The sequence below is a fragment of the Phocoena phocoena genome, chromosome 4, assembly GCF_963924675.1.
Source record: "Phocoena phocoena chromosome 4, mPhoPho1.1, whole genome shotgun sequence".
Lineage (NCBI taxonomy): Eukaryota > Metazoa > Chordata > Mammalia > Artiodactyla > Phocoenidae > Phocoena > Phocoena phocoena.
Window position 1 is genome coordinate 25,307,176 of NC_089222.1, and position 21,694 is coordinate 25,328,869.

Sequence of the window (21,694 nt, forward strand, 5' to 3'; positions counted from 1 at the left end):
AGAAATTGTCCAAACTGTGTATTTTGCAGGTTATAATTTTTTCTTCTCTTTGTCCTAGTTCTCGATGATTATGCACCTGGCTCACATGATGTTGGAGATCCAAGCACTACTAATTTATACCTTGGAAACATTAATCCACAGGTAATATTAGAAAAGTAAGATGAATGTTGGCTCATATGCTGTATACTTTTGTAGGAAAACTGCTTTGTCAGTCATTAAAAAAAATGAAGTCAAGAATCTGAAGTAAGCAGATTTGGTGGAACTAGATAAGTTTCTAAAATTATCTTGTGAAATTGAGCCTTAGTGGTATGGGCCGAATTTTCTTGCTACAATTCCTAAGGGCTTGTCTCCTCTTTTTTTCTTTTCTTTTCCTTTCTTTTCTTTTTTTTTAAAAAATACATTTATTTAGCTTTGCTTTTCTTCTTATTATTATTTCTTTTAAAAGTTTTTGGCTGTGTTGGGTCTTCCTTGCTGTGCGCAGGCTTGCCCTAGTTGCAGTGAGCGGGGGCTACTCTTCGTGGTGGTGTGCGGGCTTCTTGTGGTGGCTTCTCTGTTGTGGAGCACGTGCTGTAGGCACGTGGTAGTTGCAGCACCTGGGCACTGTAGTTGTGGCACACAGGCTTAGTTGCTCCGCGGCATGTGGGATCTTCCCACACCAGGGCTCAAACCTGTGTTCCGTGCATTGGCAGGCAGATTCTTAACCACTGCGCCGCCAGGGAAGTCCCTGTCTCCTCTTGCTGTAACTGGACTGTCCTCTGATTTTGAAATGTTTTGCTAGGTGCTGATTTTATCTATCAGGATATGACCAGTGGTAGACAATATTCTTTTGAGACTGTCCCTTTCTGATGCATAGCCTACTTCCTTATGGATTTTTTTCTTTTTTCATCTTAATAATAGCAAACTAATATTTCTGCTTTGTCTTTTATATTTTAATTCTTTCCCCTGCTTCATTCTTAATTGTTATGGGGAATGTAGTGGCTGCTCTGCATAATAAGATCTTTTAAATAATAATATATATTTTGGACCTCATTGCATACTTACTTAACCTTTTTTGTTTTCTCTGTTCTTGGTTACACTGGCAGCTGGGTGCTGGAAAAAGAAAAAGTGACCAGATCCTTTATTTCTTTCATTGCCAACAAATATTTCCTCCTTGACTTAAGTGTGGTAGTCATTGCTGCCTGAAAAAGGTTGCTAAATGCTGAACAAACCATTGCTGTAGAAAGCGTATTTTAGGTGCAGGATCCCAGAAGGAAGAAGAGTGAAGGTAAAGGTGTGCTTTTGATTTCTCCAGCCACCCAGCCTCTTCACCCGGCCACTTACGTAAAACAGAATGTTTCTGGTGTGAAAAGATTTGTGCGTGCCCCATGAAGGCAGGATTTTACCCTTGTAGAGGTCCCAGTACTTGAATGGAAAGCTGTAGCATTGATAAGTCTCTTCTCATTTTGCAAAAACTGCTCTGTGCTGCATAGAGTTCTTTCTTCTTTCCTCTTTGCTTACCAAAAATATCTTATGCCTTTTAATAGATGAATGAAGAAATGTTGTGCCAGGAGTTTGGAAGATTTGGGCCCCTGGCCAGCGTGAAAATTATGTGGCCCAGAACTGATGAAGAAAGGGCAAGAGAGAGAAATTGTGGCTTTGTGGCCTTTATGAATAGAAGAGATGCTGAAAGAGCTTTAAAAAACTTAAATGGTAAGGAAGCCCATCTGTAGAACTCAGATATTGCTTTGGTTTTGAGAAGTATTTATAAAAACTCGAGGGGAAAAATGGACCAGAAAGGTAAAGGTTAAACATGAAAATTAATTTAAATCACCAGAGAGCCCTTATTTTCTTCTGAGAGTTACCAGGGTGACTTTTCTTTTCTTTCTTTTAGGAAAGATGATTATGTCTTTTGAAATGAAGTTAGGTTGGGGTAAAGCTGTGCCTATTCCTCCACATCCAATATACATTCCGCCTTCCATGATGGAACATACGCTTCCCCCACCTCCGTCAGGACTGCCTTTTAATGCGCAGCCTAGAGAGCGATTAAAAAACCCCAATGCTCCCATGTTACCACCACCTAAAAACAAGGAGGATTTTGAGAAGGTAATTTAAAAAATGTATATAGGGCCGCATCTAATTTGTAAATACTAAATCTGTGGTAGTATTTCTTTTCAACAATTTATAGAAAGTGTGTGTGTAATTCTGTTTGGCAACTCTTAAAGAAAATGAAATAACTTAGATGTGTTCCCTGCCTTAGCCCATGGAAACCCTGTATTGGGATGCTAGGTCATATTTTTATTTGTGGCTATCATTCCTTTTTTGACCACTTATTAAGTTTTTTTTTTTTTCCTTTGTCCACTGTTGTATCCAGGTTTGCTTAAGTGTAGTATCTAAATTTACTTTGTTTTGAGAAAGTGATACTTTGTATTTGGTTAAGTGCCTTTTCAGTTTTAGAAAGACTCCTAAATAGTTAAATTGTTTGGATGGCAGCTAGCTAATAACTTCATTTTCAAGATCTAAGGTATTAGAATATTTGAGAGCATATATGGTTTTTAAAAAGTTAGCTACTCTAGTAAAAGCAAAGGGTGAGTATTTTCTTTTTATTAAACATAAAACCAACTTAATTTCAAGTTATAAGAATTTGTTGGTTCTATTATGAATTAATTACACTTAAAATGACAGGGCTGGTTTTAAAGGCTTGGGAACAAAGTAGCAAACTGTATGGTCAGAGGCAAACAGTTAATGATTTCACAAATTAAAATCTTTATCTGATAATTCTCAGTGTAGTACCTATTTCAGTGCATTGATGTGCATTCTGGCAGGAATGTTCTGATTCTTTGCATTTGGTGAACGTTTACTGTTCACTGAACACATCCATTTGCATTTATGTAATTGCTTAGTGTATAATTACTTCAAATGCAGTGATTGCCTGCAAAACTTGTGATTAGATGTGTAGTATTTTCAATGCATATGTATATTTTTGCTTGTTACTTGTTAACAATACTCACATATTCTATGTTTATTATCTGATGTGACTTCATATACAGACTCTGTCGCAAGCCATAGTCAAAGTGGTTATCCCAACAGAAAGGTACATGTTTTTCTTTATTATTACTGATCTAAATATAGACAATATCCCCTTCTGAATTAAAAAAAAAATGGTGTTGAGGAAAAGGTAGTATCTTGACTGAGCAATGGTTCCTTCCCAGTGCTTTTTGGGGGGGATATGTGAAATTTAACTAACTTTAGTATACTTTGCAATTTTATGTCATTATCTTTTTTGTTTTATTGTTACCAATGTAGGGTGTTTTGTAGCTTTAGTAGTTAGAATGTGTTGAATAGATTTAATCTGGAGTTGTTAGTCTAATAACATTAGACTATTGGGATGGGAAAATAGGTGTTTTAAATGTATCTTAAATTTTAGATAATGTTACATTTTGACCCAATCTGTTATTTTTTTCCTTGGTTTCTGAATTGTCTGTGTTTAATATGCAACCTTAGTTTGAGTTTTCCTTACTGAAAGCATACCTTTATTTTTCCTAAATGATTTAAAGAAGGAATTTCTATTATTCTCATGAACACTGACCATAACTAGAAACTTTTTTCATGATAACAAAGGTGTTTGGAATTCTTTTATTTTCCTTTCTTCCTTTTTTTCTTTTTCAACATAATGTTAAACGGAAGAATTCATGCTGTAGGTATGCTCTTGCTCAGTCAAGCTAAGCCTTTTCCCAAACACAGGAACACAACACTGGTTGAATAATAACACAAAAGAATACCAAATTCTCTTTGACATTGGCCTTGGTGAGCAACACCAGCTGAACTGTCTGCGGCAGCGGGGGACCAGGAAAACATCATGGGATGGATTGGGAAAGTATACAGTTTTTGACCAGACATTGGTACGATCGACTCCAATAAATGTGGTTTTATTATAACTGAGAGACAATTTTTGTTGTTGTTGCCCAGAATAAGATAATTACCATTTTAAAATAAAATAATGCACTTTAAATTATATCATCTTTTTGTACTACACTGTTTCATTCTGATAGAAAAGTCACCTTTTTAAAAATAAGCACATAATCCTTAAGGAAAAAAGAGTGATTACAGTTCTTAAGAATCTTGAATTAAAGTTAATTGTCAGATTTTGATTTTAAATAATCATGAAACATATTAAAACTTCTTTTAAACTTTAAATTTTTAAAAAATAGATATATCAGTTACAAGCCTGTTTAAAACTATAGTGGGTTTTTTTTTTTCCACTGGTAAAGCACTCACAGGAAAGTAGTATATTGGCATCACTTAAAAAGCATATATCCAGTATTAGCTTTACATGTGGCTCAGCTTATTTCTAAACACAATTTTGAGTGTACATTTTGCTGTAAAGTCTTGACTCACCATTACAGTGAATCCTTTGTTTTAAACTTGCTAAATCATTTTTCATCTATCTTTAATATGCAAGTCAAGTTGCTTTTGACTTAATTCATACAAGTTTCTGGATGTGTAGTATTTGTCCACCTAGTCATTGATTTTATATATTATGATACATAAAATTTCCCTTTAATTTGACATATACCAGTGGGAGTTTTGGGACTGAATCAATACCATATCTCCCTTCGTTTAAAACAATGTCATTAACCACATGGATGTTGAGAATACATTCTCATTTGGATATCAAGACCTGCATATTTGCAGACCAATTAGTACTTCTGTGAAAGAATTTTTAGATTTAAAATTGATACTTTTGGGTTTTTGCTTTAACAGTTTGAGGTTGAATTAATAATTTTAATATATAGTTTTCCCTCTGTTAAAGAGTTATTAAACCTTCATATTTTTCTTTGACCTCTTTTAGGAGGTCAAAAAAATTCATTTTTTCACTATGTAGAGATTTTAGTGTCCACTTAAGTAGGTTTGTTTGAAAACTGAGAAAATAATTATAATCAGCATGAGATAAATTATTTTACTGTTCATGTACGCTGAAGCAGGGCTTTATAGAGCAAAAAAAATGTCTTTTTCTATAACTATATATTTATTTATATTCTAGCAGTTATATGAACTTAATTTGAGCTGGGAATGCTAAAGGTGTAATTTAGTGTGTGCCTTGTACCAAGAGCCAATATCCTTTTGCTTTTCCCATTTGTTATTTGCCAACTCTATATGGTGGAGACTGGTGAAATGAGAAATCAGAAGTAGCTATCATAAGCTGAATCATTTTTGCCTGACACTGTAGTCAATGTCTAAAATTGTGTTTGGAGCCTAATAAGGTATCAGATTTTAAAAATAAAGACTTTGTATAAGCCCAGTCAACAAAATGACGACTAAAAAGTTACATATGTTTATTTTTGGCTTAAATATTGGGAAGTAATTGTTATGAAAAATGGGAAGGGCATATCACCAATGTCCCTTATTTCAGAATATTTTGGAAACAGGACTCCATTCGTTTAAGGCTTTGGCAATATAATTGCTTTATTGATTCAGAACACACAGGCAGAATTATACATGTCATGAACTATGTGAACTAGTTTGAAGTGTGGTCCAAAGGGATGTTGCCTCATTAAAGGTCAGATTCAATAAAAACTCCATCTGCTATATGTGTACCAGAAAAGCACAGGAGTTGGATGGATTTTTTTTTATTATTATTAACTCAGACCTTAAATTTGTTAATAGTTGTGCATTTTTATAAATTATAGTCATGTATATAACATTTCAATATCACTACAAAAGTGCTTGGTTTAGGAATGTTTTCTTTTAAAACTGAGATAGTGTGTAAGTTTTTAGATGGTTATGATAACATGTAAGCTTTAAGTTACTGATTTTATATATTTGCAGCTTTCCAGTTAGTTGTGATTCATAATTTAATGTTTTGCATTTGGAAAGTAAAATTAAGTGGGTATTTAGAAATTGAAATCTTTATTACTGTGAAGCTGTGTTGTGGTTTCCCACCCTCCCTTCCCTTCCCCTCCCACTCCCTTATCCCCATTGCCCCACTCCCTCTTAATGCACAAGGTATTAACTATGCTCCAGGTTACTTTCTTGGTATAAAATTCTGTATTAGTCAGCAGAATAATCTTTTTCTGCACAATTATAGTAACTTAGGTCAAGTGTAGTTTTATTTAGTGGTAGGTCTGAATCCATTTTCTTTAACTGTGTTGTTGTTGTAGGAATTTGCTCGCCCTGATACATCGAATGATAGAGTTTGTTGTACGTGAAGGGCCAATGTTTGAAGCTATGATTATGAACAGAGAGATCAACAATCCTATGTTCAGGTGTGCATTTTTTTTTATTGTGGTAATAACATTTACATGTAACATACAACTGACCATTTATATATGTATAGTTCAGTGGCGTTAAGTACATTCATGTTGTTGTGCAGCCATCACCATAACTTTTCACATTTTCCGTAACTGAAACTCTGTACCCCTTAAACAATAACTCCCCATTCCTTTGGTCCCTCAGCCCCTGGCAACCACCATTCTACTTTCTGTGAATTTGATTACCCTAGGTACCTCATCTAAGTGGAGTCATACCTTATTTGTGCTTTTGAGACTGGCTTATTTCACTTAGCTTAATGTCTTCAAGGTTCATCCTTGGTATATAGCATGTGTCAGAATTTCCTTACCTTTTAAGGCTGAATAATATTCCATTGCATGTATATACCACATTTTGTGTATCCTCAGATGTGCATTTTTAAAAATACTTTAAAATTAAAAATACTCAAAAAAGTCCTAAAAGTATGAGGTTATTTTCGTAATGGGGTGAGAAGGCAGTTTTAATAATTAGACTAGAATGTGCCTGGGTCAATTTTCCAGTGATTTCCATGGTTTGATTAATTAAATAGCTTTCTTTTTAGCATTCTTTAGGAGGAAAATATTTTTCATTGTGTTTTTCAATGAAAGAGTCTTTCATAAGCAAAATACGGTAGAATCAATGAGGTTTATAAGAAACTGCTTATCTTCTGAATAGTTATATCTAACACTTCATTTGCAATTTACTTAAGTCATTTAAAAACCACTGCTTTTGGGCTTCCCTGGTGGCGCAGTGGTTGAGAGTCCGCCGGCCGATGCAGGGGACACGGGTTCGTGCCCCGGTCCGGGAAGATCCCGCATGCCGCGGAGCGGCTGGGCCCGTGAGCCATGGCCGCTGAGCCTGTGCGTCTTGGAGCCTGTGCTCCACAAGGGGAGAGGCCCCAACAGTGAGAGGCCCGCGTACCACAAAAAAAACAAAAAAACAAAAAAAAACCCCACTGCTTTTGAAATTATATTTTGGGAAGATCTCTCCATTGCCAGACACAGTACCTGACACATAGTGTTCAATAAAACTGATTGTAAGACTCAGCAAGATGCATACATACCTTCTGAGTATTAGTGTCAGTCACAAAGGCAGTCTGGGGTTGGGGTGAGGAAGGGGATAGATAGCAGTGGGTGAGGATTTCTCTTCAGGGATCTTTGCTTTTGGTTTTATTTAGAAGTAAATAGACAAATAATATTTCTCATTTGTTCATATTTACTTGAAGACAGTTCTCCATTAAAGAATCCAATGTTTAATTTTTGTTTGTTTTTGTTTTAGATTCTTATTTGAAAACCAGACACCAGCCCATGTTTACTATAGGTGGAAGCTTTATTCTATTCTGCAGGCAAGTATAATCAACTACTTTGTTTAATTTTGACTCTGAGGTATTAGATCTTTCTAATAACATTCTGGACACTTAACTAGGGAGATTCTCCGACTAAGTGGCGGACAGAAGATTTTCGTATGTTCAAAAACGGATCGTTTTGGAGGCCACCACCGTTAAATCCATATCTGCATGGGATGTCAGAAGAGCAGGAAACAGAAGCTTTTGTAGAGGAGCCTAGTAAAAAGGGAGCACTTAAGGAAGAGTAAGATTTTTACCTTTCTTGTTTTATATTCAGAAAAGTTGCTTTAATGGTCACTTTAATTAATGGTCTTAATAAGATGTGTTAACCCTAAAATAAAATGGTTTTTAAAATTTGTGATTGTTTAAAATAGTAACATCTCTTAACATATGCATTGTAATTTTAAAAATCTTGGCAGGTATTATAAGTGTGTGTCCTACTCAACCTGACCTCTTCCTACTGATAAAAATTATTGATGATCTCTTAAGTGAGGGTACTCCAGCAGTGGAATACTTTATATTCTTATAGAAATTATTTCATGGCCCTCAGAACTCTTGCCTCTTTGAATGCAACGTAGAGGTAAAGTTATTTTATGGCTTAGTGAAGTCAAATGGGTGACTGCAAAGCTGCTCCATGAAGTGCCGTGTGCGGCCACCATGGAAACATGTTGTTATTATTAGTGCTCAGTCAGCACTGCTTCAGGGCAGTTAGCGTGGTTTAAGAAGCAAAAACAAATTTAACTGTTGAAATGTTTAGAGGAAATTCTGTATACCTGAAGGGGTAAAAAAGGCCAAAATAATTTTTAGCTTATAGGATTATATACTTCACTGTCAATAAATCTTAATGCTAGTTGCGTTGATGCATTGTTTGGGAGAGCATTGCTGATAGAGAACTATAGCATTTGAGAGTATATTTGCTTCTGAAGCTGTATGTTCATCATTACTTTTGCCCAGGGATCTGCATACTCAGCCCATAGGCTAAATCTGGCTACCTCCTATTTTTGTAAAAAAATTTATATTTGAACATGGCCATAGCCATCCTTTTACATGTACTCTGTGGTTGCTTTGGTGTTATAGCAGCAAAGCTGAGTAACTGTGACAGAGACTGTGACTTTCAAAGCCTAAAATATTCACTCTGTGATCCTTTACAGAGAAAGTTTGTCAACCCTTGCTTTGTATCCTGTCCTAATCCTATGCAGAAGTGCTAAAGTAACAAACTTCCTTCAAAGGAAGGTGAAGACCATGAAGGTTCTTCAGTGTAATAGGATAATAGGAGTGGGACATTCGCGAAGACTCTTGAAAAAATGCCTATAATTTTAAATTTACTTAATTTGTAAACTAAAAGTCACTAAAATAATTTATTAGTTCCTGGGATAGTTTTCTTCCCCATATAAATTCTTTAAAAAAAGGTAACATTTGGAATACGTAACACAAATCAGACTTAACACAATTTAGTCTTCAGAGTTTTATCTGAGTGGGTTTTAAAGAAATTAACTTGTGAGCAGAAAGTATAATGGCATTTGAAATTTGTATTTATAAATACTTATAAATTAAAAAATTCGTATTCAGACAGAGGGACAAATTAGAAGAAATTCTGCGGGGGTTAACTCCAAGGAAAAATGATATTGGAGATGCAATGGTTTTCTGTCTTAATAATGCTGAAGCTGCTGAAGAAATAGTGGATTGCATTACCGAGTCATTGTCCATCTTAAAGACACCCCTCCCCAAAAAGGTATGGGAATACTTTCTCCTAATGGAACATTCAGTTAAGTAAAGGAGAGGTAATAGTTGACTTCTATTTGAATTGAAATTGGTTTCCTTTTTGAATGAAGAAGTTGACTGAAGAAATCTTTCTCGTGGAGTTTCATTTTCCTTCTGCTTGGGAAACTTATCTTAGTTATTAACACACAAATTATCAACAGATTGAAATGTAAATGAGTTACAACTTCTATCCCTGCCCAAGTCATGGTTGTGGTGATACTGAATTTCTGAAAACCCTTCTCATTAGTTAGGATTATTAAATTATGGCTAAACATTGGCCTTATGCTGTTGATTCAAAAAATTTCAATATGGAAATACTTTCAGTAACGTTTTTTGCTGTTGGTTTTTATTTTTAATCCATTTTATGCTATCTTTTGGTATTCTAGATTGCCAGATTATATTTGGTTTCTGATGTTTTGTACAACTCTTCAGCCAAAGTTGCCAATGCTTCCTATTATAGAAAATTGTAAGTATAGTGATGTAAGTTGATATGCCTGAACTAAAATATTTAAGGGTAAGGAGCTCAGAAAAGAGGATAGTTTTGTTAATTAATACCCTCAATAATAAGAAATAATTTGAATTTCTTCAGTTTGTTTAATATTCTAAAAATTGGATTGTATTCATTGAAGTAAACCACTTTAAGGTAAATTATTATAATCTTCTGAAAGTTTTTCTATCAGTTTCTTGATTAACTATTAATAAAAGAACAAATAGGAAGAGTTAAAAAAATCACTTTATTCCTATTGTGTATTTAGCCACTTGTGTAATAAATAAGCTGAAACACTAGAAATAGTGGCCAACAAAGGAAGAAAACAAAGGAGCATTAACTATTCATAGAATCAGTGTTCTCTGATCATCATTGTATTGGTTGTAGTTCATTGTTAATGTTTTCCTAGGCAATAGGAAATTATGTTGCTCTATATTGATATATAACTCTTCCTCAGTTCCCCACAATTCCTTTTTGGTGTTTATTTTATGAATTAGGGAAGCTTTTCTTTAGGAACTGGCTCTGAAGGGAAATTTGGAGGTTTGGGCCCTAATCTTAGCTCTGCTATTCCTTCTTTTGCCTTGGACAGGTCACTTACCTTTTCTATTTCCTATTTTATAAAACAAAGAGGTTGGACTAGATGGCTCAAGGTATCCTAGATGTAAAAGTTCCTTGTTAATTAAGGGAACTAGTTTTTAAGGCTCTTCGTGCGATTTTGCAGAAGAAAAATTCAGAATAATAGGAGTTAAGGTTTTAGAGTTTAAACACCTAATTCTTATTTTTAAAGATTTACTTGATTAATTTATTTATAAAATTAAAAGTCCAGAGTGGTTTTCATTGGCTAGCATGTTGAAGTAGATAAGGATTTTTAAACACATTCTATTGTAAAAAACATATTATTTGAATTTCAGTTTTGAAACAAAGTTGTGTCAGATATTTTCAGACCTCAATGCTACCTATCGTACAATTCAAGGCCATTTACAGTCTGAAAACTTTAAGGTACGTTTATTGTTTGGGTATATTTGCCCTAGTGTTTTAAATGGGAAGTAGGTGCCGGGAAGCACATTGGAGGGCTAAAAGAGTATGTTAAGTAAGTGTAAGACATAACTTAGATGTTTCAGAAATTATTGTTTTAAAATTTACTGCCATTTTACCTTCAGTGTCAAAAAAAGTCTGAAATTTTAAAATATGTCTAGTGTTTTGTTGGGTGTCTGTTTTAGTTTTAAGGGTTTTATTTAAACATTTTAAATATTGGTCTTTTCACAGAAAACACTCAGAAGATCACTTGTTTTGTAGTGGTATATATTATTTGGCTGGATTAGGAATATAGTTATTCATGTTGAAAGTATATTCAGTTGTTAATTTTTTATTAACTCTCAAGCTGTAGACCAATGTTAAGAAAAGCCAAACAGAATACCTTACTTATAGTTGAAAAAATAGATACACTTTCATGGGAAGAATACTCATTAAGGAAATTTTTAGCTCGGGAAGATGCCCAGTGACCCTACCATTTAGGGGATTCAGACAAACAACTCCATTAAAATTTTTTTTGACCTCAAATTTTGACCATAGGACAGAGATTATAGAAAAGTTTAAGGAGGGGACAGGGAGAAGTGTTAGCCAGAATCAAGAAGTATTTCATCGGACCATAAAGGAATTCAGATCAAAATGTGGGCTACCTTGATATCCAGCTTTCATAAGTTTCTAAGCTAGTGTTTCCCAGAATGTGGCCTCATGTGTACCACCAGTGGTATGGGACCTTGATCTTAGGTGACTGAGAGCAAACAGTTACTGTTTATTTTTTTATTACATTTATTCTTAGTTTATTTCCTCTTTTAATGGGGAGGTAATATTGATTTTTTAAAAAAATATTGTAATGATGAATAGATATTTCCCTTAAACTTTAAAAAGAATATTGGTTTAAAGGAAAATTTAGCAAATTGTGATGGTCATTATCATGAGATGACATTGGATAGTTATTGCCCTAAATGATAATTCATTGTCTTTTTCCTGTTAGCAACGGGTAATGACCTGCTTTAGAGCATGGGAAGATTGGGCAATTTATCCAGAACCATTTTTGATCAAACTACAAAATATTTTCTTAGGACTTGTAAATATTATTGAAGAAAAGGAGACAGAGGTAGGTATTCAGTGTATTTGTCCGATTATCTTAAAATTTATTTCTGGAATGCTGTGGAGGTATGATATGTTACAGATGTAACATTTCTTTGTGGAAAATGCCTACTGCTTACCACTAAACAGTGGATTTTTGTTGCTGGGATTGCTGGAGCCCAGGACTTGAAATTATATGTAACAGGAATTCTCTGTTTTGTGTCCTTATTATGTGAAAATTGGTGACTTTTTTTATTTGATGACATGAAAGGATTTATAGTATATTAGTAGAACAAAACCAAGTAATAGAGTAATGTATATAGCATGATTTCGTTTTGTTAAACTAAAGATAGCTGTGTAAGTAAACATATACCTGAAAAGATGCACCACAGTGGTAGCAGATTGTATTCATCACCATTCTGTGTTTTTGTTTTTGTTTTTGTTTTTTTAACCTCCTCAATAGTTCCTAAATCCATCATCTTCATTTCTACCATCCTAATCCAGCTATCATATTTTCACTTTTACTGCTCCAACCGCATGGTCCTTGTTTCAGTTTCTTAAATATGTTTTCTCCTACCATAGACCTTTGTACATACATGTTCTTTCTGGAACATCTCTTCTTTATCTGAGACACTTCGGATCTCAGTTTGAGCATAAATTCATTGAGCCTTCTCAGACCTCTTTAGGTGGAACCTACTTATTACACATTCTAATAACACAGTGCACCTCTTTGTTATAGCAGTCATCGTGTATTGTTGTGATTATCTGATTGCCTGGCTCCTTCTCTGCCTCCCTGTCCCCCCCACACCCTAATTGTACTAAGCTCTATGACAGGAGGGACTAGGGCACCAAGGCTCATTTTTGCTCATCATTGTATCCTCAGTGCCTCACGTGGTTACCTGGCATAATTAAGTACTTGGTAACTATTTGATAAATATTGCACAGATGAATGCATCTTTGTCAGCTGGATGATAAAAATATATTCTTATTATATCCTCACATTGTACCTGGGAATGTTGGTTGGTTTATACTGGATTGCAAGTTAATCTTTTAGCAATATGACTTTAGCAAGCAAAAGAAAATGTTACAGTAGTATGTGTTTTTATAGGATGTACCAGATGACCTTGATGGTGCCCCCATTGAGGAAGAGCTTGATGGTGCACCTCTAGAAGATGTGGATGGAATTCCTATTGATGCTACTCCCATTGATGACCTTGATGGAGTCCCTATAAAGAGCCTTGATGATGATCTTGATGGAGTGCCTTGTAAGTTCAAATTTCAAACTCATTAAATCTAGCTAATAAGTTTGATTTCAAGCCTCTTTAATTTCCACACATGCTGGTATGGAAAAAGGTTAATTTCTCAGTAAGGTTGTCAGTCATTAACTTTTTTCTGTCTTTTATTTCTGACTTTTCAGAATTGAACAACCCAGTAATACATTTGTGCCAAGAAAAAGGTTTCCTTTCTGGTCACATTTATTTGTTGGGACAGTCAGCCTCTTAAAATATTAGCAGGTTTTTCCTGTCTTGTTAGGAAACTATAGGCAAAATCTTGTGTTCAATTGTATGCATAATCCCAGGTGCTTGGTTTTATCAGTTCTATTTTTATTATTAGTTTTCCTAACTTATAGATTCAGTTTTCCTATTTGCCTGAAATCATTTTTGGAAATAGGAAGTATACATAATCTTTAGTACATTTGGATTATATGTTAAAATATTGAATAATATATGAATTCTGCAGTTTAAACAATAATTAGATAAAGGTACTAAAGTTTCTTTTACTTCCTCAGCTTCTCCATTTGCTTGCAATAACCACCTCTGTGTTCTGAGTATGTGTGTGTGTGTGTGTGTGTGTATATATATATATATATATATACACACACACACACACACACATATGCATATGCATATGTATAAATTATATTTATACTTATATTTAAAAATTGGACCTCAGGTGCAGAGAGTTGGATTAGTCATAATCCTTGTTCTTGACACTAGCATTATTAGTCCACGTGTGACCTTATTTAATTTTACTTTTTAATAATAAGTGAATACTCATGAGCTCCTTAAGTCATCCTCTAGTAGTCAGAATTAATGGCTCATCTTTCTTCAATAGTGGATGCGACTGAAGACTCAAAAAAGAATGAGCCTATATTTAAGGTTGCCCCATCAAAATGGGAAGCTGTAGATGAATCCGAATTGGAAGCACAGGGTAAGTAAAAATACAATAAATACAAAGCTTTAAAAACTTGAGTACTTAAAATTTTACCAAATCATTGTTGTGTGTGTGTACATTTTCCTTTTGTATTTTATAACATGTTTCAACCTTAAGACCCAGTGTTGTCATATTTTATGTCTAGTGGCTAAGTTTTCATTGTGGTTGCTGTTTAAATTTTCTTAGATCCTTCAGTTTGGATGCTTCAAGAGTAATCAGAGAAATCACTAAAAACCTTTTAGGTTAAGCCATTTCAGTAGAAAATGTAGATGGGAAGCTGTACCTATTTGGAAATTTACTTAGAGGTCAGTTTCAGAAAAAACAAAGCTTTGTCTCTCTTATAATGCTTGACTTCTTAGATGCAGTTTAGACCTGCCTTTCATACTTGCTTGGACATGTATCCTAGCGCTTATAATCTGTAATTGTTAATTTAGTATTTGTAGGTTCTAATGAAATAAATCTTACCATCTAGCATAGAAATAAGGATGACAACATTAGTTGTCACCTCATGAATTTGAATAAAATTATAGTGTAGGTGTGAGGAAAGAAATACATTTAGTACGTAGAAATGGCTATTCAAAGAAAAGATAAATGTAGATAACTTCTGTAATATAAACTTTCAGTTCTAAAGCTGGGCTTCTACTGTGCTGCTGCAAAAATGCTGATTTACCTTATGGAATTACATCCTTTTTTTCCTTCCATTCAGCTGTAACAACTTCTAAATGGGAGTTATTTGACCAGCATGAAGAATCAGAAGAAGAAGAAAATCAAAAGTAAGAATCTTAAGTTTCGAATATACTCAGTTTCTTATTGCATATACACTCCCTTTTTCATTAAGAGGTATGCTTGAAATAATAGTGAAGAGGAGAACTTAACTCTTAAAAAAACTTGTTTTAAGAGGATCATTTTTAGTTCTTCATTGTTTTTCCAGTGAATAAAGAGCTTTTGCTTTCTGGTTTTGACGCATCTGGTTTCACTTTGCTTTTGAGTTTGTTTTCCTATGCTAGGTTATACATTCTTACTTTGTAGTTACTAAACGGTCAACTGCATTTATTTTAAATCTTTGTCATCAAGTATTGTTTTGGCTCCACAAAAAGTGTTTTTTTTTTTTTTTTTTTTTCAAAAAGTGTTTTTTAAAATGTGAATGGGAAGGTTATGCTCCTTTTTGGGGGGAATTGTGCATTGCTAAGAAAAATAATGCATTATGACCATTATGACCATTACGTTATTTAAATGTTAACACCTCAGAAGAACTAAGAATAACTAAAAGAAAAAAACCATTTTACCTTTATGGAGAAATTATAGTTTCAGTTTTGCTCTTTGGTAATTACCCCCGGTTGATTTTGAGTTTAACACTGAATGTGATTATAGGAATTCCTGCTCCCAAATTCTCCTGGAAGTTTATGCTGGTAGTTTTTTTTTTTTTAAGATAGCACTTGACACCTTTAAAAATCATTGCAAAAAAAGTTAATTTTTTTTTAATAGGGAAAGAGATGGCATCAAAGCAGAGGTTTCTGGTTTTTTGGGGTTTTTTTAAAATCTTCTTTTATTGTTTTCATATGGAAGAGTGCACAAAAGGAAACGTCCCTTTGTGTCCCAGCACAATTTGAGCATTTGTGTGGATTCAATAAGTGGGTGTTAGCATTTAGATTTAAGGCAATATCATTGATCAGCATTTGTGGAAACACAGTTTGGTATGATGAAGAAAACTTGGCACTGGTGATGTCTTTCCAGAAACAGTGTGATCAGAACAAGTCAGCAATGATTATGACATCATGTTTACAAAATATAGATGTGGTTCGCTGAAGGAAGTACCTCTCTGAGGCTGTTTAGGAGTACAGGAATTGGAAACAGTCCAGTTTGTTTTCATTTTTATGTCTGCAGTCCCATCATTAGTAACATCTCTCACCATTGTAGAATCACTGCTTTTAAAATGAGTATGTGTATTCATAAAATAATTATTTAAGGGAAAGGAAGGGTAGAAAAGCCATTGCAGAACCCAAATATTGTTCAAGCGGTTTTGTTTCTAAAGGTGCTAATTATTTTGCATTGAATTTGATATTTATGTTAATGTTTGAAATGTGAAAGCATTTTTGTGTTGATGGTAATTGTACATTCATACAGTGAAGCATGGATCACTGAAAATATAATTTATATTTTTGATTTTTCCTAGGAGCTCCAAATAAGTCATAATAACATGAAAATAACTTTTTGAAAGCAGGGAAAAAAACTTTTTCACATATTACTGCTTTCTGGTCCTTGAAATTTTCTTGCACCTCACTGCTGCTCTCTAGTGGCTGAATCCAAAATGCCTTTTTACCAAGGAGCTGCTTTTTTTGGGCGGGGGCGGGTCGGGGTTCTGCATTGGGTCTTCGTTGCTGCGCACAGGCTTTCTCTAGTTGCAGTGAGCGGGGGTTACTCTTCGTTGCGGTGCGCGGGCTTCTCATTGTGGTGGCTTCTCTTGTGGAGCACGGGCTGTAGGCACGTGGGCTTCAGTAGCTGTGGCTTGCGGGCTCTAGAGCACAGGCTTGGTAGCTGTGGCTCCCGTGCTTAGTTGCTCCGCGGCATGTGGGATATTCCCGGACCAGGGCTTGAACCCGTGTCCCCTGCATTGGCAGGCGGATTCCCAACCACTGTGCCACCAGGGAAGCCCTGGAGCTGCTTTTTGACACTAGTAATTATTGTCTTTGCGGCAGAAGGGTGATTAAAAAATATATATAGCACTAAGTAATGCTTTGGAGAAAAGTTCCAATAGTAATTTAATTCGTTTGTAATGAATTCTGTATGGGTTTAGTCTTGAATTTCCAGTTCTTTTCAAGAAGAGCAAGATGAGGCTGTGATGAGATCTGAACCTAGAACTGGTAACTAAGAGCTAAAGTCAAAGCCAATTAGAACAGATCACTCAGGCCTTACAAAATTTAAATAGCAGCTGTAAAGTATGTGTGTATTTTAAATTCTCAAATTGTAGTGTAGTTCATTTTAAAAGTCTTAAATAATATGATTAGTGTTTAGTGTCTAGCCACCTATATTCTTTCTCTGTATGTATAAAAACATGCATATCTATTTAAAGCATAAATTATGTAATATTGTACATACTATTCTGTGACCCATGTTTTTCACTCAAGTATCATGGGTTTTGTTATTCCATGTTAGTCCATATGTTTATCTGCTCTGTATTCATCTGTGGTTGAAAGCAAGCATTCAGATAAGTGTACAAGGAAGTTTATCAAGGAATATTTCAAATGGCAAAAAAATTTTTTTGAAAAAATTGTAAAAGGCTGGAATTGGTTAAGTAATCTCCATTGAATAGATAACACAGTTTCATTAGCTGTGTTGCATCTTTGTTGATTAACTCTTTCCAGAATAATCCTTCAGTAAATAATCTGTATTTACACACACACACACGCACACACACACACACTTTAACCACTAAAAACATCTGAGACACTTGTAAAACTATTTTGCACCATAAAACAAGAAATTCTCATTCTTATAAAAAATTAGCTAAGAACTGCATTTAGGAAGTTTCTGACAAATTAATGAGAAATATTAAGTAAAAGTTTATTTCTGAAAAGAATATGTTTTTTAATCGTTGGTTTTGACTTTTTCCTCTTTTTTTCATCACCTGAGTATTGTATTGAGTTGTGCCTATATGTGCTACTAATGATTTGTGGGGCTCTGAGAGTATAAAGTGTGAAAAGTATTTTATTAGTATTCTAGAAAGGACCTTTAGATGAGAAGTTAAAAAGCTAGTACTCTGTTTTTATCTACCTTGCTTAAATTTTTCTCATTCAGTGTGTGACTCTAAAATAATTAAAATTTTATTTGGAAAGGATTTGGTTATAATTGTTTTTATATTATTATGAATAGTTTTAAATATATACTAAAAGAACTCCTCTTATTCATGGTAGAGGGTAGTTAGTACTCAAATACCAATATATAAGGGCTTATCAGGTTCAAATATTAAGGGAAAATGGCATATATTCTAGACTGTGCCAGTAATGTTCATATCACAGTATTGTTTATGAGGAATTTTGTTTGTATATACATAAACATTTTGAGTTTGTACATGGAAGACTTGTTTTGCCCAGATCCAACATTTACACTCAAAAGGCCCAGTCCCAGAGCATACAACTTTTTTTTTTTTTAAGTCCCATCATTCTTTATGCTTCAGGAACATTGAAGAACATTTGTTAATCCTATCCTGGCAATGATGAGCAGCTTGTCATAGTTGCTCCCCTGTCTGTTTCTACTCAATTGCTTGTGGAAGGACAGGAGAATTTTTCTTTGTTGGATCCTTAGCTATGGTAGTCACTTAGTTTATCATTTTCTTTTTATCTGACATAGAACCAATACAACTTTCATAATCAACTATGACGTGAATACTAATGTGTGCTAAAATTTAAAATTAATACACTGTTTTGTTCTTAGGGTTATGTGTTAATTAGATAAGGTCTTTTACTTGCTGCAAAGAAACTCTGTGACTCAAACTTATGTATTCTCTAGCTTACAGGCTCTGCTGAAGGAAGGGTAAACATTTGGCTTTTTAAACATTAACCATCATGAAATCACTCTGAACTACGAAGTATGCAGAAATCACTGATTGATTAGTCATTTCATTTAACTGTTGCAAGGAAAGTTTGTGGCAGAATGAAAACCACAGAAATAACATTAACATAAGCAGAATTTTTAGAAGTGTGATTATGTTGAAGCTCAAATTTTTTCTATGGAGGAAACATAAGAGTTTTATAAAATTGTTATTTGATCAGATATTTAGTAAAAAATGTTTTAGTGATGAATTGTCCTCTTAGGTTTTAACATTATTTAAGCTCTAAGGCAGTGAAAAATCAAAAAGCTGTAATGTAAAATGTAATTTTTTTCCTTGCTGTCGTGACATACAACGTATTCTGCTTATTTATTTCCAAAGTCAAGAAGAAGAAAGTGAAGATGAAGAAGATACTCAAAGTTCCAAATCTGAAGAACATCATTTGTACTCTAATCCAATCAAAGAAGAAATGACTGAGTCCAAGTTCTCTAAGTACTCTGAAATGAGTGAGGAAAAACGAGCTAAACTCCGTGAAATTGAGGTTAGTATGGCATTGAAGTTTAAACTGCACTACACTGGCCTTCTTTCACTTTTCCCACCAAACTGTGCTTCCTCTTAGCATCATACCTTGGTCCATACTGTTCCCTCTCTGCCTGGAAACCTTCATACCAGCTGTCTTCCTTCAGGCCTCTTAGTTCAAGCATCTCTTCTTTCTGTTACGATTTTACATGTGTTGTGGTGTGTGTATTTTTTTTTTTTTCTTGCTTGCTTGTTTAGTGTGTTCCCCACTAGGCTGTGATTTCTGCAAGAGTAAGGGACCATGTCTGTTGTCTGTTCATCATCATATCTCCAGTGCCTGGCACATAGGAGATCCTCTGCAGATATTGATGTAATGAATAGATTATATCTCACATTATGAAATCCATCACATGTTGAGCATAAATAGTATGTAACAAAAAAAGTGAGATGTTTTCTGACACGATCAAGTTATGTATACATGGTACTGTAGTAGGCTCATTTTCAGTGTCTGCACGATTGATGGGGAGAGAGTAGATGTTGATTGGGGCTTAACAATAAGAAGGGGAATAACTTATGCGGGAATCCAAACTCTCAAGACTTCTCTCTCTCCATTCCCTTTTCTATTATAGTGCCTTTTTAAAATTACCAAAGGTATTCAGACACGTCAGTGAGGGGAGGGTTGTATAATGGGAGCCTTCCTTATTTCTTGCCCCAATGTGGTGGAACATTACCAGTAAATATTAGCAGTCATGTAGCAGTCAGTCCAGAATCTCAAAAGTGTACGTGAGGGTGAATTTTAATACTCTGTCCGTTCATTTAACAGTATTTTATATGCCTACTGGTTGTCAGTGCTTTTCCTCTTACTAACTTATAATACCTACCACCTTAATTTCCACTTCTCCACTTACTCACTGCTGGGCCGGTACAAGTTCTTGCCCACCTCTTTCTCGATATCACCAAGCCAAAAAGTTAATAGAGAAAACGTTTTGTTTCAACCTTACACAGAATCAGTGTGATGTCAATTTTAAGTAGAGAGGAGGGATTTTCAGAGTTAGTAAGTTGATTCATTTTTCCTGAGGTATATTCATATACATTCTTTATAAAATTGTAGGGGAATAAGATGTTGTGTTATCAGTGAATGTGCTCACCCATGGACCTTTTTCAAGCTGCACATGGCCCTTAACTCTCAGAACTTCTCCCAGTCTTACTGAACTCTGCCTTACTGACCTGATGGATCTATTGGAGTAGAAACAAAGATTGAGTTCAATAAAAAATGTATTGTCTTGATAATTGAATTACCCTCTTATAAATGCCAAAACAGACTGTTTCTAAATGTTCTATTTTCTTATTGACTTGAAAGAAAACCATGTGATACAACTTTTGTTAATTTGGATGGTTCTACACTGTATATGTATATACTGATTTGTGCTATACATGCATACACAGAGGTGCACATAGCAACACACTATATATATATACATTTCCCTACTTTATATGTTCTTTGAGAATCTGGCCTCTCTCTTTGTTAGATACTCAGCGGTGGTTCATCCTACTCTCAATAGTGGCTACCCTGTCGCAATTTACTTACCCTTTTGGGATTTGGACGTGAGCCAAATCCTGATTTTAAAAGGAGAACCCTTAAATAAAGAATTAAGTTCTAATTAGTTTTATTATATACTATAGTATATATAGTATGTATAATGTATATTTATAGTGTAGTTTTTCTTTCTAAAAGCTCTTTTCTTCCCTACATGTGTCGTAATAAAGATGTCTATAGCTGAATCTTTTTTTACCATGGGATTAATAGAAACCAAAGGATTTGTGTTATAAAATATTGACATTCTCTGCAAAGCACTTAGAAAACACGCAGCCATAAATTACAGTATTTACTGGAAGCAAGTTCTTAATCTTTCAGATTCTGCTTAGAGCAGTGCCTAGGCTGGCATTTTCTTTTCTCATTCTGCTGTTGTCTCCGTTTCTATCAGTAAGGATTGGAGGAGTGGAACACTAGGTGGGGAGCCAGGTGAAGGGTCTTCTTTGTTGTTGAAGTAGAAAGATCCCTTTTCTGCCCTCATCCCTGAGGAAAGAGTGAATAGTTGAGGGGAAAGGTGATATACTTGGCACTGTCCCAGGGCAGCCAGGGGATAGATGGCTAACAAGCCATTCCACGGGCTACTGTCTTTTGAGTTGGGACCCTTTGTGACCTGTTTTCTGGGCGCCCTGGACTTGTGCTTGTGCCTGAGTTAGGCCACATCAGCAGGAACTGTAGCTAGGGATTTTATAATGATCTTCAAAAGGTGCTCTAGGAATGCCTTTCTTTCACTAATGTAGCATTCAGGTCTGTTGTTTGACTCTTGGATGCTTACCTCTTAAACTGATTTACCACAAATTAGAACAGTCATTTTTGTCAAGTCATCTCGTGTGGCTGTGCAGAGAGCATGTGGAC

At 34.7% G+C, this 21,694-nt stretch overlaps 1 protein-coding gene across 3 annotated transcripts in view; it reads left to right on the forward strand.

Moving 5' to 3' along the window:
* The window catches only part of U2SURP (U2 snRNP associated SURP domain containing), a 51,797-nt gene that overhangs the window by 24,290 nt on the left and 5,813 nt on the right, over positions 1-21,694 (forward strand). For 2 of the 3 annotated variants that reach the window (XM_065876224.1, XM_065876225.1), the window contains exons 10-24: positions 59-141; positions 1,524-1,689; positions 1,871-2,082; positions 3,027-3,070; positions 6,138-6,242; positions 7,543-7,609; positions 7,690-7,853; positions 9,179-9,341; positions 9,757-9,836; positions 10,769-10,856; positions 11,875-11,997; positions 13,078-13,234; positions 14,085-14,180; positions 14,890-14,956; positions 19,111-19,270. In XM_065876224.1, the coding sequence (XP_065732296.1) occupies positions 59-141; positions 1,524-1,689; positions 1,871-2,082; positions 3,027-3,070; positions 6,138-6,242; positions 7,543-7,609; positions 7,690-7,853; positions 9,179-9,341; positions 9,757-9,836; positions 10,769-10,856; positions 11,875-11,997; positions 13,078-13,234; positions 14,085-14,180; positions 14,890-14,956; positions 19,111-19,270 (1,775 nt within the window). Of the gene's footprint in view, positions 1-58; positions 142-1,523; positions 1,690-1,870; positions 2,083-3,026; positions 3,071-6,137; positions 6,243-7,542; positions 7,610-7,689; positions 7,854-9,178; positions 9,342-9,756; positions 9,837-10,768; positions 10,857-11,874; positions 11,998-13,077; positions 13,235-14,084; positions 14,181-14,889; positions 14,957-19,110; positions 19,271-21,694 lie in introns of those variants that run through there. The other variant, XM_065876226.1, reaches the window with a different exon arrangement.